Source organism: Triturus cristatus, chromosome 2_1 (assembly GCF_964204655.1).
Source record: "Triturus cristatus chromosome 2_1, aTriCri1.1, whole genome shotgun sequence".
NCBI classification, from domain to species: Eukaryota; Metazoa; Chordata; class Amphibia; order Caudata; family Salamandridae; genus Triturus; species Triturus cristatus.
The window spans coordinates 256,712,459-256,729,637 of NC_140581.1; the positions used below are offsets into that span (position 1 = coordinate 256,712,459).

General features: G+C 45.2%; 1 protein-coding gene across 1 annotated transcript in view; it reads right to left on the minus strand.

The window, feature by feature from the left end:
- Nucleotides 1-14,455: 14,455 nt before the first annotated feature.
- RAD1 (RAD1 checkpoint DNA exonuclease) overlaps nucleotides 14,456-17,179 on the minus strand; it is a 58,605-nt gene continuing 55,881 nt past the window's right edge. The window contains exon 6 of the mRNA XM_085630971.1: nucleotides 14,456-16,317. Within this exon, the coding sequence (XP_085487097.1) occupies nucleotides 16,134-16,317 (184 nt within the window). The 3' untranslated portion in view covers nucleotides 14,456-16,133. The remainder of the gene's footprint in view (nucleotides 16,318-17,179) is intronic.

Below are 17,179 nucleotides of genomic sequence, written 5' to 3' on the forward strand. Positions count from 1 at the left end.
AACATCTCATCCACTTCTGTTCCTTGTTCAGCTAGCATCATTTTGAATGCCACATTCTCATCCAGTGTTTGAAAGGCTACACCGTTGTATAGAAGATGGTGCAATTCATTTTGCACAATAAGTCCATACCTAATAGGTTTACTGGACTTGAATCACATACCACAATCGATGCATGTCTCTGAAATTTCCAATATTCACTTCTATTGGTTTCGTGATCGGGGTCCTAATCTGCTTATTTGATACTCCTAACACTTGGATAGTTTCTCCCGAAAGGGGCAGGTTTGGGATTTCCGCAGTTCTCACAGTAGAACAGATAGCACCAGTTTCCCGTACGAAAGTAATATCATTGCCTTAGACTTTCCCATCAATAAATGGACCTGACTGATCTACCGCCAAGCACGCAATCCTCCTCCCCCCTCAGGCACCGTCATTGCGCCTTTTCCAACTCATCTGCATCACTGCATCCAAAATTGCTGAACGGTCTGGGTATTCTTACCACTTTCTCCTCTGAATCCAGTGTTCACACTGTATCTCTGCAACTGAGCATTCACATTGTTGGGCAAAGGGGCTAGAGGCATCTGTAACTGAGGAGTAACTATCTGCTGCTGTTGATTCACAACCACCCCATTCTGCATCTGTGGATTTAGAATTTGATTTTCCCCATTATTCTGTTGAAGGTTTCTACACTCATGACACAGATATTTCTTTCTCGCTTCCTCTCTACTCATTCTTCTTTTTCCTTTACTTTCATTCACATTTTGACCACTCTGATTCTGTCCATTCATCTGATTATCAATATGGAAATTCGAATTTGCTTCTTGGCGTTCTGCCATCGTCACTTGAGCCCACATCATTTTCTCTTTTAACTTTTTATGCTTTGCATCAATGTCATCACTGCAGTATTTTGCATACTTCAGAATGTCATCGATCGGCTTACTTTGCCAGCACAGCATATGTTGCTGAATTATCTGACTTATTTCTGATCTTAATCCATAAACAAACCTATATACAAAATGTCCCATATCTTTATGACCAATATTCTCAAATCCACTATAATGTTTAAACACCTGTAGTAATCTCTCATAATATGCATGCACTGACTCCTTCGGTTCCTGAGTTGTTCTGTCTATTTTAACCCAATCAGTTTCTTTAGGGGGAATTTTCCCTTTCAGAAAAGTAATCACCTGATTGTATTTTTTCATTACTTTCCTGAAGGTGCTCCTGTTCTCGCATCTCTAGGATATTCTTCAGTGGACCAATCAACTGTAATCTTACATTCCGTCCACAAATCTGTTGGTACCACTATATCAAACAGCCCATCCAAATCTTTCAACAAAACCTTTGATACCTTGACAAATCTCTCCACCTACTTATACCGTTCAACTGGTTTCTCTCTCAACCTTGGGAAGTCATTTGTAAAAGACAAAATATCCTGTCTGCTCCATGGAACATGAACATATCCACCACCTGGAACTTCTCTCATCGGACACATCTTTTCAACCTGTTCTACTTCTCTCATTTGAAATGCAGACAACTCTTTAGCAATCGCTTCCTCTCTTTTCTTAGTCCATCGATCTACAGCTTCCCATTTCTTTAAAAGGTGTGTCAGTTCCTTTATTTGCAATCTCCTTCCTGACGCATTCAAGCTTTCCAAGCCCTTTTCAGTAAATTCTGCTCTATAGTACTTATGCAGTACTTTTGATTTTTCTATATCTATTCCAAATTCTAAGGCTACTTCCGCTATCTTTTCATGCACATTCTTTGCCCTCCAGGTTATACTCTTACATAGAAATAACAACTCTTCTTATTCATATGAACCCAATCTATCAAGACCTATTGTACCAATGATCATTTCTTCCAAAGCCACCCTTAATTTACTTACATCTATATTTTGGGGTTTCTTATTTTCTAATCGTTTTGCCCATTCCTCTAGATCTTCAGGAGAAAATCCAGCGGAATCCCCTGCCACAGGAGCGACAGTTGGTACTTTTCTGTTCACAATTGTGGGCGAAATTCTTTTTGGGGTTTCTATCACAGCCTCAATATTTGGTAGATCCATTAATGAAACATTCGACTCACATTCACTAATTTGATCATCTATCATAACTATCTCCTTTCTGGCCCTAGTCTGAGAAGATGCTGCAGTTTGGGATTTTGGTGTACCTCATTTGTCTCCATACAATGGAATCACAGGACCATTGTTACGGGTACTGTCAGTGCTTCTGCATTTAATCCTAACTGATTTATCTTCTGAATTATCTCCTCTTTGGTTTTGTTCAATGCCTCTCTTACTTTTTCCTGCGATGCTTGAATTACTGTTGGGTCATATAGGACTTGTGGAACCAATGGAGTTCCCATCATCGGGGCACTTGGAGTGGTATCTCTAGCGCTTTCCTGATAAGGTGGATGTCTCTTTACCAAAATGTGCTCTAATAACTCCTCATCAGATTCATTACACCCTATCCCTGTCGTACCCATATGTTTCGTTTTCTCCTTACATTTACTCCCTTCTTGATCATCAGCTACTAATACTGGATATACAGCCCTTCTCCATCTTTTCAACTGATCTCCTTGAGTGTCAAATGGGTATCTAGGCAAAAATCCTCTATTGATTCTCATACCTCCTCTGTATTTCTCTCGCTCAAATGCCTCAACTTCCCATTCTTCCAAAGCCTCATACTGTGTTAACCTAGGATTTGGTTCCAATGAATTCATTCTGTTTCTCAAATTCTGAAGAACTCTTATATTAAAAATACCATGTTCTGGAAAAGCTAAAACACCATAATCTTTCGTATACTCCACCCACCATCATCTTTTGTATACTCCACCCGATTTTCCAACCATACACACGTATGATATCCACTTTCCATCATCATATAGGAAGCCAGTGTATTAGGAGGTGGCATAGGAATTCACTCCTTAGTCACTACGCGCTTATCCTTCTTAAAGAAATTCTTGACTTTGTTAATCAACTTCATTTTTCTTTGTTTCCTTATTTAACTCGACAATTCAAAACTGTTCTGTATTTTCACTGAACTTATTATTCAGCTCTCGTCCAATGCCTGCGCGACTCACACCAACAAACCAATCAGAGTTTACTACGTATTTTCGTCTTCACCCAATAACAGCTCACTACCGATCTATTGACCAATCAGACCTTTCAACACACCCTCTTGTCTGACCAATGCCAGCACGGCTCTCTTCAGTATTACTCCTTCTACTGACTCTCTCTTAACAATCTGCAGTGTTCTCACGCCCGCTGCCTCGACGAATACCTGTGCGGCTTTCTGTGACGTCAGTACAGCTCCTGCTACTGACTCTCCCTTCACAAGGTAAAACAACAATGTCTGTTTTCGTCTTTTCGTTATAAAAATTATTGTTAGTAACAAGTCAAAACAGCACTACTCGGTCTGCTCCACTAAACCTAAGATAGTTTCTTCAGGCGCCACAAAAGAAAATTCCTTCGTGTCACTGCGGGTAAAAATCCCTGTTTACTCTTCACTCAAGCTCGGGGAGGACCTGTTACTCCTCTAGGGATATACCTCCTTTGGGTAAGGCGGGCCCTCTGCTATCAACCACACTCCACTCTTATACAATATAGGGCCTCATGTAGGAAGCCAAATACCGGTCGGTAACGGCCGATTTTCGGTAATTATACCGTTACCGACCGGTATTTTGGCTTTTGAGATGTAGGGGGAGAATTTCATGATTCGGTATTTACCGAATCGGTAAAATTACCGAATCGGTAATATTACCGATTCGGTAAATACCGATTCATGAAATGAGATGTAGGGGGGAGTGTGTGGTGGGTGTGGGGATTCGTTATTTACCACCAACTAAAGGTTGGTGGTAAATGACGAATAGGTGACAAAAAGCATTTGTGTGCACGTTTAAGTGTGCAATGTGGCAGACATACATGCCCTTAGGGCATGTATGTGCGCCACATGTGCACACATGGCCGAATCAGGGGTGCAACAGGGTGTCAATGTGACACCCTGCCACCCTTGCATGTGCTCCCCCATTACCGAATCGGTATTTACCGATTCGGTAATGAGGCATACCTTCCCATCAATGGGAAGGTATGCCTCATTACCGAATCGGTAAATACCGATTCGGTAATTACCGAATTTTTCCGAATCGGTAATATTTACCGACTCATTACCTACATTGCATTTACCACTTCATACATACCGAATCGGTATGATTCGGTATTTATGAAGTGGTAAATGCAAGCCCACCTACATAAGGCCCATAGTCCCTAATGTAATACTGCCAGCATTAAGAGTGATAGATGAAGAGACAAAAGACACAATCTGTACTTTGCAGCAAATATTAAAAATTTAAGGAAGTGATAGTTACCAAAATGAAAAAGGAAACACAACCCCTGGCCAAAAGGATTGATGGAGGTCACCTGATTAAGAGTCAGGAGACAAAGACTTCAGGACAGGTGCAGGATAGGATTATACTTACTATACTTCTCTAGAAACCTGACGCACCGGAGTGCATCCCTCTCTCACACTCTCTCCCTCCTTGATATTCTTCCGCAAATCTTCAATCTAATCAGGCTGTCTCTCAGTATTGAATCTTCCCAGTCTGTTCTTCTCAGGAGAAATTCTTGCCTACTCCTCACTCAGCATCAACGATTCTCCTTAGCAGCAGCATCTCTGCTCTCATCATCTCTCTCTTCTTAACCTTAAGTCACTCTAATTATACCCTTTAATTTTGCATGTCCCACCCTCAAAGGTTGCAAATGTCTGTGAATCCTGAACTATGATTGAGCCGGGGCAGTGGAGTTGTCATCAACTCATGTGGCCATCCCAAAATCCTTAACTAATTATTTGTTTAGTAAACCCTTCCCACTTAATTTATTCACTTCTCATGACTCTTCCTTTTCTCATACATCTCACACAATAGACAGATGCAAATTTTATATAATTTCTTCAGTTGAGGATCTTTTCTCAAGTTCTCGTCCTTGGGTTTTGGCAGGCGATCAATGTCCTGGTCAGCGGGTCACTCTGGGTCTTCAATGCGCACACTCAACTTTCATTATGTTTCACTTGCCATCTTTCTTTCGGCTTAGCATATCAGGCCCAAAACATTCACTATTAATGAAAGAATCATAAACAGATGTTAATTTCTCAAATAAGTTATTATCACCGTTTACCTCCCCCTTCTACTCTATCATGTGTTATTTCTTCTTTGTTAAGCAAAGCGTTAGCAGCGAAAAACTTCTTTTAAGATTTGGGCAAGCATATGCCAGACATGAGGTAATTCAAGACCTACAGTTAGCAACTCTTTGCGCATGTGTGAGAGTTTTCCTCTCACATGGTTAATCACGCACAGGACAGGTTCGCACATGCGCAAAGCGATTTTTGGTTTCAAGCGGGATTTTAATCACGTAGCAAATAATTTTTTGTTATTTAAGAAAGCAAAAAGCCTTTTTTCCTATGTATGAATGTCGGATGTCCCCTTCTGAGTCCTTTCTCCTCTCTCCCTTTCTCTCTCCCCCCCCCTTCCCCGCCCCTGCCTCCCCCCCTGCCTTTCCCCCTTCCTTCTCCTCCTTGGTACGAGCCCCCCCCCAGTTGGGGGGCATCGGAGGTTGGTGAGCACCTGCCGCAGTTACATCGGCGAGGGTGGTTCACCCGCACAGCGACACCAATGGTTTTAGTTAGTTTGTGGGTGGGGGGAGGGGGGATGGGGTTGGGTTGAATTGTGCATCATATTAATCTGCTCACTGTGAGGACAGTGCCTGCCATTAGCAGTACTGATTGCTTGTCTTGTTCGCTTATATTCATTGCCTACGTTGGAACTGTTGTAATGCATGGATGGAGAGGCAGACCTTTGTAGGTTGGACACCAATTCTTGGACTAAATGCCGAAAAATGCGCAGATGACGCATTGTTATACGATACACATGTGTTTTCCTTCTTATTCTGTTCAATAAAGATATTTAAAAAAAAAAAAATGTATGAATGTCGGATGTATGTTAATTTTCATTTATCTATGATTTCTACTTGTTAGTGTCTGTTAATGAGAGGTTGATCCAAGCAAGTTTCTTGTTCCTGAATCCTTCCTTGCTCTATCACATGAAACAGGATATCTGTCCATGGGAGACGGCAGCGGGTAAGAAATGGTAGTACGGGTGGGAGCTCGTTCACAGAAGCACTACAAAGAAGAAAAAATACAGTGCACAGGGTGGAAATAAAGCAAAATGGTTTGTGGGAGAGGTGGTTCAGTGTTTTGGGGAGGGGGATTAACACACGGGCCAAGGAGATCGGTATGAAGCACGGACTGGACATGGAATTGTAGAGGGTGGGTTAGTGGGGGATACTCATACGAGGGAAACACTAAGATGGAGCACAGGAGGTGGCAAGAAAACTTGTAGGGGAGGAAAGAACATAAGCAAGACAGCAATTGGAATTGTGTTAGGGATCCCTTGGCACAGGTAGAAAGAGCACAAGGGAGACAGGAACATGAAGCATGGGGGTGGAAACAGAGATATGCAGCGGTATGCAAGCGAAAAGTAAATCAAGTGATACATTTTGTCAAGAATTCCTGTCATGCGAGGGGAGGAAAACGGTAAACAGCGAAAACGGACTACATCTCCCAGGATGCTTAGCGGTTGAGAGGTTATGTAAACAGGAGAGCTGTTACATAACTCAAGGAAAACACGCCCTTATGTAAACAGGAGAGCTGTTACATAACTCAAGGAAAACACGCCCTTATGTAAACAGGAGAGCTGTTCCATAACTCAAGGAAAACACGCCCTTATGTAAACAGGTGAGCTGTTACATAACTCAAGGAAAACACGCCCTATAAAGGGAGGAACCGGGAGGTACAACGCTGTCGGATATTGTGTTTACACCGACGTACCTGCTTAGGGAAGAGCAGTGTTCCGGAGTGGTGCTCCAGTAAGGCAAGAACGGAGGTAGGTCGAGTCGTTACTCCCTGGGCCGTGTCTTGCCCCATCGTCACCTGTGAAGGACCCGGAAGCTCTACCGGATAACCATTGAGCTTCGCTTTTTGACTCGTCTGAGTCAAAGCGCAGTGGCGCTTTTGCTGGTTGGAGTCGTAACTCCCAGCCCGACCAGAGATACAGGGACTGCCAGCTGTAACGCACACCAGGAGGTGTTTGCCGCGTTACAGACTCGGAAGTCCACGGGATCGATCGAGCGGCTGCTCTCGGTTCAGTCTTCTTTGCTTGTGATTGGGGTATCGGTGACGCATCACCAGGAGGTGACTCCGCGTCCCGGTGCAGTCTGAGGAAGAGGTTGAGCGGCTGCTCCCTTCAGGTAGAGACCCCGGCTGGGTGTTTCCCTGACTCCTCGATTCTCCCCAACACTCTTCGTGCCCCTCACAGCCTACCGATTGGCATTGTCGGCCATTTCATTTCTGCCCTCTGTTGGCATACGCCGGGATCGGCGTATATGCACAGGACGGTTAGGACCATCCGTGCTGTGGGCTGGTAACGTACTTAGCCTGGAGGATTCCAGTGACTATAACCTTTGTTTATTCCTTGTATTATTTTTGCCTTCATTAAAACAACTAAACCTTCACAAGTGGTTGCGTTCTCATTATCGTGTCTGTTAAACGATCCTGAGACGTTCAGGGCGTTACAAAATATCCGACCTTAATAAACACTAACTGTCTCCCGGTCGATAACAGACATGGCAACACTTGATGATGTGCTGGCTGCTTTAGCGACCGTGCAAATTGAATTGGCTGCCTCCAGGCAAGAAACAGCCGATGTAAAAGCCAGACTGGATGCTATCCAATTGGACCCGCTCACGCCCAGCACCTCCCTCACGAACCAGACCCCTGCGGTAGTAGTGGAAATGCCGGTAGCCGTCCCCTTGGCAACACCAGAGAGGTACAGTGGGGATCCTAACACAGTGCAGGTATTCCTCACACAAGTGGCGCTACATTTATCGTGCAAACCAAGGGCGTTCCCCACGAGTCAGGCTCGTGTGGCTTTCCTTATATCCTATTTGGCTGGAAACGCGGCACAATGGGCCGTACCTCTGGTGAGCAGGGACGACCCCATCTTATGTGATTAGGGTGCTTTTCGCGAGGAATTCCTGAAGGTCTTCGACAGAAGGGCTGACTCGTACACGGCGGACCGTGAAATGCTTGAGTTGAGACAGGGATCCAACGACCTGGTGCAGTATCTCAACGCGTTCCGAAGGCTGGTTGCGGAAACCAAGTGGCCTGTTGCTAAACAGACGGCGCTCTTCCATCACGGGCTGTGCGAGGAGCTCAAGGACGCCGTGGCTCATATTGACCCACAACCCAAGACATGTGAGGGCCTTATCAACCTGGTATTACGGCTGGAACATAGGCTAAGTGAAAGAAAGGGGGATCATGGGAGAAAAGGAAAATCCCTTCCATCCTATGTGACAGTGGGAAGTCCTGAAACTGCCACCGCATCCAAGGGAGAACCCATGGACATCGGCGCAATACGAGCGAGCCTCACAGCCACGGAGAAAGAGTCACGCCGTAAACAAGGATTGTGCCTATATTGTGGCAAAAAAGGCCACTACGTACGTGAATGCCCTGCCAAACCGAAGACGTCACGTTATCGGGCCAACCGGTCGGTAACAGCCGTGGTGGACGTACCGGCGGAAAACTAGAGGACTCCCAGACCAAAGAAGGGGCATCTCGGAGTCACTCATCCATCCCTTCACTTTCCAACTCGGTCACTAAGGGACAACGACACCTGTTTCTCACGGTGCACGTGGGAGTGCATGACCAGTGGATACCCGTTGTGGCCATGGTGGATTCAGGGGCCACTGGCATGTTTATGGACCACAACGAGGCATGCAGGCTAGGGCTAGTGCTTCTTCCCAAAGCTGTACCCGAAGACGTCTATGCTGTAGACGGAAGGCGATTGGTGACGGGGCCCATCGCGCAGCACACGGGGGTCCTTCCGATGAGATGTGGGAGGAACCATTTGGAACAAATCGATTTTAACATCATCCGAGCGCCCCAATATGGCGTCATATTGGGATTGCCGTGGCTACAGAAACACAACCCCTCTGTGGATTGGCCAACACATCGCATCGAACTGACGTCACCGTATTGCATCCTGCATTGTGGAATAAGAACGGAATCCCTTGACGCAGATGAGAGCGGGAGTCAGACGGTGGCTACAGCGGCAGAAAAAGATGTGGCTCTCCCCCAGGCTTATCACAGTTTTGAGGATGTATTTGATGAGGTGAAGGCGGAAGTGCTACCACCACATAGACAGTTTGACTGCCAGATCGACCTGGTGCCAGGGGCCAGCGTTCCCAGCGGCAGGCTGTATGCCCTGACGGAGCCTGAAAACGTGCATCTCCGGGGGTACCTGGATAAACTCCTCAAGCTAGGATTCATCCGCCCGTCCAAGTCTCCGGCCGCCTCGCCACTCTTCTTCATCCCGAAGGCTAATGGGGAGCTGAGAGCCTGTGTGGACTTTAGGGCATTGAATGCGATAACCGTAAAGAATCGGTACCCCTTGCCTCTCATCAGTGTACTTCTGGAACAGGTCAAGAAAGCTCGTATCTACACCAAGTTGGATTTGAAAGGGGCATACCATCTGGTGCGCATGAGGGACGGAGACGAGTGGAAGACCGCCTTTAAGACCAGGTTCGGCCTTTTTGAGTACCTCGTCATGCCGTTCGGTCTGTGCAACGCCCCGGCAGCCTTTCAGTACTTTTTGAATGAGGTATTCAGAGAGGAGTTGGATATCTACGTGGTCGTATATATCGACGACATCCTCATCTATTCGTCCAGTGTGGAGGAGCACGTACACCACGTCAAAGCTGTGCTCCAAAAGCTGAGGGAAAACATGCTGTTTTGTAAACTCAGCAAGTGTGACTTCCACGTCACATCCGTGGAATTCCTCGGAGTGATGCTGAGTCCAGAGGGACAGGAGATGGCAGAACGAAAGATCAAGGCGGTGAAAGAATGGCCGGTGCCCCAAAGCGTGAAGGACGTCCAAAGTTTCATTGGCTTCGCCAACTTTTACAGGCGGTTTATAGATGGATATTCAGGATTGGTGGCCCCAATCACACAGCTACTGAGGAAGTCCAAGGAGTTTGTCTGGTCCCCTGAAGCGAACACAGCCTTTGAGGCCCTGAAAAGCGCCTTTGGTAAGGCGCCGGTGTTGGCTCACCCCGATCCGGATCTCCCCTACGTGGTGGAAGCGGACGCATCGGATGTGGCGCTGGGGGCTATCTTGTCCCAACGCAACCACGACACAGGGGTGCTTCATCCCGTTGCGTACATGTCCCGCAAACTCAACGACGCCGAACGCAACTACCATATTGCGGAGAAGGAGCTTCTCGCAATCAAGGACGCCTTCACCGAATGGAGGCATTGGTTGATGGGGGCAAGACATGTGGTATCGGTGTACACGGACGATCGGAACCTACAGTTCATGACGGCCACAAGACACCTTTCTCCCAGACAGCTGCGGTGGATGATCTTCTTTGCGGGGTTCAACTTCCGCATCACATATCGGCCGGGGACGGAAAACCGGAAGGCGGACGCCCTGTCCCGTCAATCTGCAGTTAAGGAACCATTGCCTGCGACCGAGCATTCCATCATTTCCCCGAGGATGGTATTGGCGGTTATCCAACCGGATACTTTCCTGAGGGGAATAAAGAGAGGGATCAGGTCATTCGCATGGCGGAGGTGGCTCCTCTGTCACAGAGAATGGCAGCTGAAGGACGGGATACCCCTGAAGGGCAGGTGCCTATTGATACCCACGCCTAGGCTAAGGAAACAAGCATTCATCTGGTGCCATGACTCTCCATGCGCAGGTCATTTGGGCTTTGAAAAAACGGTGGCTAGCATGGGACGGCATTTCTGGTGGCCAACCATGAGAGTGGATGTCAGGAGGTGGGGACAGGAGTGTCCTACGTGTGCTACCATGAAGGCCGACCATGGCCGAACCCAAGGGCTCTTACATCCACTTCCGACCCCGGATAGACCATGGGATAGCATATCTCTGGACTTCGTGGTGGGCCTACCGGTAGACCAGGGGATGACGGCAATACTGGTGGTGGTGGATTACTTGACGAAAATGGGGCACTTCATCCCCTGCAAGAGAGTCCCTACGGCCGGGGAATTGGCGTCACTACTCCTAAAGAATGTGGTACGACTGCATGGATTACCTGGGGTGATCGTGTCGGACCGGGGGTCGCAGTTTACTGCGCAATTCTGGAAGACTTGGTGCACTGCGCTGCATGTTAAGACCGCCCTGTCCACCAGCTACCACTCTCAAACGGACGGCCAAACCGAGCGCCTGAACCAAACGCTCAAACAGTATCTGCGATGTTTTGTGGACCAGGGCAGGGAAGAATGGGTCGACTTGCTATGGGTTGCAGAGATAGCCTATAACAACGCCACTCACAGCTCCACACAGTCATCTCCGTTCTATAGCAACTATGGCCAACATCCCAGGTTCTTGCCATTTCTACATCCGTTCAGAGAGGACAGGATTCCCGCCACAGCGGACAGGGTGGCACACATAAAAGACACGTTGATGCGCTCAAGGGCTGTCCTAATAGAGGCCAAGAGAAGATACAAGGCTGCGGCAGACAGGAAGAGAAGGCCCGGACCACTGTACCGCACTGGAGACTACGTCTGGATATCCACAAGAAACATGAGGTTTCGAAAGAACAGTGTGTTCCATCCCAAGTACATGGGCCCCTATCGAATTACCAAGTGTATGGGTCCCGTGAACGTGAAGGTGTGCTTGCCCCAGTCATTGCGGATACACCCTGTCTTTCATGTATCATTGCTCAAACCAGCACCCTCCAAGCCGTCTGGGACACCCAGGCCGGTATGCGTGGAGTCGGAGGTGGAGTATGAAGTGTCGGGCATACGGGCGTCCAAATGGCGCAGGGGGAAGCTGTGGTACCTGGTTGCGTGGAAAGGCTATGGCCCGGAGGAGCAGTCATGGGAACCGGGTGAAGGGGTTCATGCTCCGCGCTTGGTCTCCTTGTTCCATCGGCGTTTTCCTGCCAGCGCTGGACCCGTGGGGAGCCGCTGAGAGGGAGGATGTACTGTCAAGAATTCCTGTCATGCGAGGGGAGGAAAACGGTAAACAGCGAAAACGGACTACATCTCCCAGGATGCTTAGCGGTTGAGAGGTTATGTAAACAGGAGAGCTGTTACATAACTCAAGGAAAACACGCCCTTATGTAAACAGGAGAGCTGTTACATAACTCAAGGAAAACACGCCCTTATGTAAACAGGAGAGCTGTTACATAACTCAAGGAAAACACGCCCTTATGTAAACAGGTGAGCTGTTACATAACTCAAGGAAAACACGCCCTATAAAGGGAGGAACCGGGAGGTACAACGCTGTCGGATATTGTGTTTACACCGACGTACCTGCTTAGGGAAGAGCAGTGTTCCGGAGTGGTGCTCCAGTAAGGCAAGAACGGAGGTAGGTCGAGTCGTTACTCCCTGGGCCGTGTCTTGCCCCATCGTCACCTGTGAAGGACCCGGAAGCTCTACCGGATAACCATTGAGCTTCGCTTTTTGACTCGGCTGAGTCAAAGCGCAGTGGCGCTTTTGCTGGTTGGAGTCGTAACTCCCAGCCCGACCAGAGATACAGGGACTGCCAGCTGTAACGCACACCAGGAGGTGTTTGCCGCGTTACAGACTCGGAAGTCCACGGGATCGATCGAGCGGCTGCTCTCGGTTCAGTCTTCTTTGCTTGTGATTGGGGTATCGGTGACGCATCACCAGGAGGTGACTCCGCGTCCCGGTGCAGTCTGAGGAAGAGGTTGAGCGGCTGCTCCCTTCAGGTAGAGACCCCGGCTGGGTGTTTCCCTGACTCCTCGATTCTCCCCAACACTCTTCGTGCCCCTCACAGCCTACCGATTGGCATTGTTGGCCATTTCATTTCTGCCCTCTGTTGGCATACGCCGGGATCGGCGTATATGCAGAGGACGGTTAGGACCATCCGTGCTGTGGGCTGGTAACGTACTTAGCCTGGAGGATTCCAGTGACTATAACCTTTGTTTATTCCTTGTATTATTTTTGCCTTCATTAAAACAACTAAACCTTCACAAGTGGTTGCGTTCTCATTATCGTGTCTGTTAAACGATCCTGAGACGTTCAGGGCGTTACACATTTGGAATCTGTACTTTATGAGCAAATCTGTCACATAACATCAATACAGAAACATTTGCCATGGAAATGGATATGGCCTAAACCTTCTAATGCAATAGCAGTCATCAGCATGCATCATAAAAATTAAAGCTACGAAGAGTTGGCACCTTATGGCATGTGTTACAGACAAAGAATCCATTTGATAGGAGAAATTGATTACTTGAAGTGTATACAGCTTTTTAAATTGTGACACATGTGGAACCTCCTTCAATTGCTTGATGGTGACATTGTCGGGAGCTTTAGGCTTTACTCTGCAGTGAAAATATCTCTTTATCACTGTCATGCGAAAAAGCTGGTGCCAAGGTGTAAATTGTATACAAAACAGTTATCTGTGAAAGCCATCAGGATGCATGTGTTTAGAGGCACACATGTTAAGTAAGACACTATCACCTCAGAGTGATGTAGAAACGTTTCACAGCAAAGCCCAGAAGCAAGCCCTTCAAACAATAGTTTGATCCTTTAAAATGCACGCTTTACCTGAAAAGCTTCCAACAGGTGTGAACTGTTTTACCTTCGAGTTGTCTTTGGAATAGTAATAAATGCCATTATTAAATTAGGTGTTGATTTTTCAAAAATATGAACAACATTGTACTTGCTTATCTGAGATGCTTTACAAAATGCTGCTCCAAGCTTAAAGAAGAAGTTAAAATTGAATTCCCTGTATCCACTCTCATGCTAAATTAGTGTGAGGAACTTGGCACAATGTTCGAATATCTCAATTAACAAAAGAAAATAATAACTGTTTCAAAGGAAAGTCTGGGCACGGAGAGTAAATTAACTCTGTTGCTAGGGTTAAGTGTTCTTGAATATAAATTTAGATTTGTTCTATATAAACTGGCGATGAAAACACATTGTTGCTAATGCTACCTACAGACAAAACGACTGTGCTAAATAGTGACAAATAAGTGAGAACTAGAAAATCGCTCCAAAGATTAGTTTAGATACACCCGGATTTCAAATTTCCCCACGTGAAAGAGGTTCATCTACCCATCACTGCCTTTCCCTGTAGACATTCACAATCGGGGGGCGAGGAGCTATGTTTGCCACTCTTTGTGAACGTTCCTTCTTTTTCCAACCCTGCACAATATATTAGAGATTGGACAGGTGAGAGGAGCAAGAAATTTATTTAACACTTATGGCAACAATCAACTATGATGTTTGGCTTTAAGGCTGGATCAGAAATTCAATCAACACAAGATGATTCAAGTGTTTACTTAACTAATTTTGCCATAATCCAAATTCAGGTTACGAGATTACCTCATTTTTTTCTGAAACATAACACAAACTTATTTTGAAAGTTGTTAACGTTATTTTTTATTACAAATGTACAAAACAAATTCAATAACCTGGATCTGTATAAAGTTTGCTACACGGCATAACGGAGTTTACAGTCAGTCAAAAGCAATAACATGCCCATGATGGTGGCTTTGATTTTCATTTAAGTAATTACACAGTCGCTAAGGTAAGGATATTAGAGTGCGTCTTTAAATGCTTCTTTCCAATTTCTTCATAGGAACGTCCATCATATTATAGAAATTTATATCAGCTGGTCAAAATCTGAACATTTCAAAGCACTGTCGTTCATGGCAGTTTCCACAGAAATAGAAGTTTAAGATTTCTCAGCAGCCTGTATCCCAATTAAATAGATCATATCAGCTGAACAAAGTTAACCTGAGAAAAGACCAAGTGTACAGAATAAAAGGATGCCAGAGGTGAAGGCTTTTCATATATGTTTTATATTCACAAATTAAAACCTTCCCAAATGCTCCACTGATGTCAGACTCATTTCTGAGAAAAGCACACGTGCATTTTTGCCTTTCTTTCCTTCAAATGTCACTTGCCCCTGCTGGTTGCGTTTGGTGAAAAACAAGAATTACTCATGCTGACTTGACTACTAATGTATGTAACTTCAAATGGCATTGGCGTACAAGAAGTCTACATTCAAACACAGGGTATGTTTTTGTGCTACGGATCTGCGGGAATTATCCAATAATGGGTACACAAAAAGAAAAATAAGCAATGGCAATTATTAAAACGTCTTAATTTACAGCTAACACTCCCTGGACAGAGGGCCTTCCAAGCACATTAACCACTCGCTACATAGGCCGTAAACTCTTCATTACATAGCGCTTTTTGCTTGGTTTGCTTAAATGTAAAAGGAAAGGAAATGCCCATGTAACACACACTTTTATTTACAGTATAGTGCTAATCACAACCGAGCAAATAATGTCATACAAGTGTCAGGGAGGTACAGCAGGTAGGCCAAATTATCCAGATTAGAGCATTAATGAAACCTATCTCGCTGTGCACTTATATATTTACCATAGGAATCTAAACCTTTGCGTGCAAAAAATGTTATAACAAAAACCCCTTTACATCTAGATTCACCCTGACCCTGGGCAGCAAAATGTGTTGCTTTTCTACCATCTACACTGCCCGAGACTAACCTTTGTAGAAATTATAAGTGACGAGCATGAAGTTCACCAGCACCGAAGAATATTCACAATGCAGTCTGAACACATCTGTAGTTATTCTGAATGATCTAACATATAAACAAATGCTGCTTTGACAGATTTTGGTTATTACTCCTCTTTTAAATTTGAATCCACATTGTCCTTCCCTGTGCATATACATAGGATGCTATGACACTTGGGGGTGAATTAAAAAAGAGATACCCTGAAGCCTATGGACAGTCCTCTTTCATTACCTTTCCAATTACTACCATTTTAAGATTGTCAAGATCCTCAGCATATCTTTCAATGCACCCAGTGCTCAACTGCTGACATCTTAGTAAAATAAACCATGGGTTTGCGTCCAGTTTGCCTGAAATCAAATATGAATTGTGTGTGTAGTATTTAATTGATAGTTTGCCGTTACATGTTTCTGTTGTTATGCCTTTCACTTTTGTTAATACTGAGTGCATTCCTTGCAGTGCTATAGATGAAATATCTGTTCAATAATTGGTAATTATGTCTCTGGTTCACCAACATCTTCATCGGGACAACAATAGTACTCCACAAAACAGATTTGCCCATCTTCATTTCGGATCATGTACTGTAGGGAGAGGAAACCTCGGTTATCTGTTCGAATGGAAACTTTGCACGATAAAGCCAGAGCTTTGGTTGACGGCTTCAGCAAAGAGATCTTATACCTAGTGGGAATGAAAATGAACATTAAATTCAGCAGAAATCGGCGGTTCACACAAGAAAGCTAAAACATGAAGCAAAATTACATAACTGTATTACTTCAGAATTCCAGCACGACGTCATTGAATGAAGCTGGCCTATCAATCTATTACCTCGCACATCAATCATAATAGCTTATTACTTGCTAGTTACGGCAGAACATTATGGAATGGGAAATCAATAGAGAGAGTATAGGGAGGAACAATGTAGTGAAAAAGCCCAATGGATGTAAAATTTGAGAAAAGAAAGAAGCACATTCAATTATTCATAGATCAAAACAAGATGTGTCTCAAGAAAAGTGTTACCAATATTTGTGAACCCCAAAACTTCTATGACTGCCCCACACTCAACTTGACATGTCTCAGCAGCTAAACCATTACAAAAATAATATCAGATCATTAAAGCGAGCATAGGATTCCATACAATACAGTATACTATTAAGAAGAGAGCTGGCCACAATCGAACAGAAAAAGGAATAAACAAGTCTAAAAGAGGAGCTGAACCAAAACTATAATTTGTCTAGACTAAATAAGGAAAATCAGAAGCCTTCAAGCCATTTCCTTCAACCCAAAAACCAAATGCATGCAGTGCCCTGCATCTGAGGTATTTCTGATAACGACAATAGCAAACGTTTCACAGCAAAGGCCAAGTGTTGGCCAAAACTAGAAACTCCAAATGGAAAATCCATTCTCGAGGCAATTAATGAGGCCACAAATTCCACTACCATGGTTCACTCCACTGCCAAGAGCATCTTAGATAAAAAGCCCCAATTAAATCTGAGGGCTCCCACTTTCTGATCCACTCCGAACTTTAGCAGGAAAAGCAATT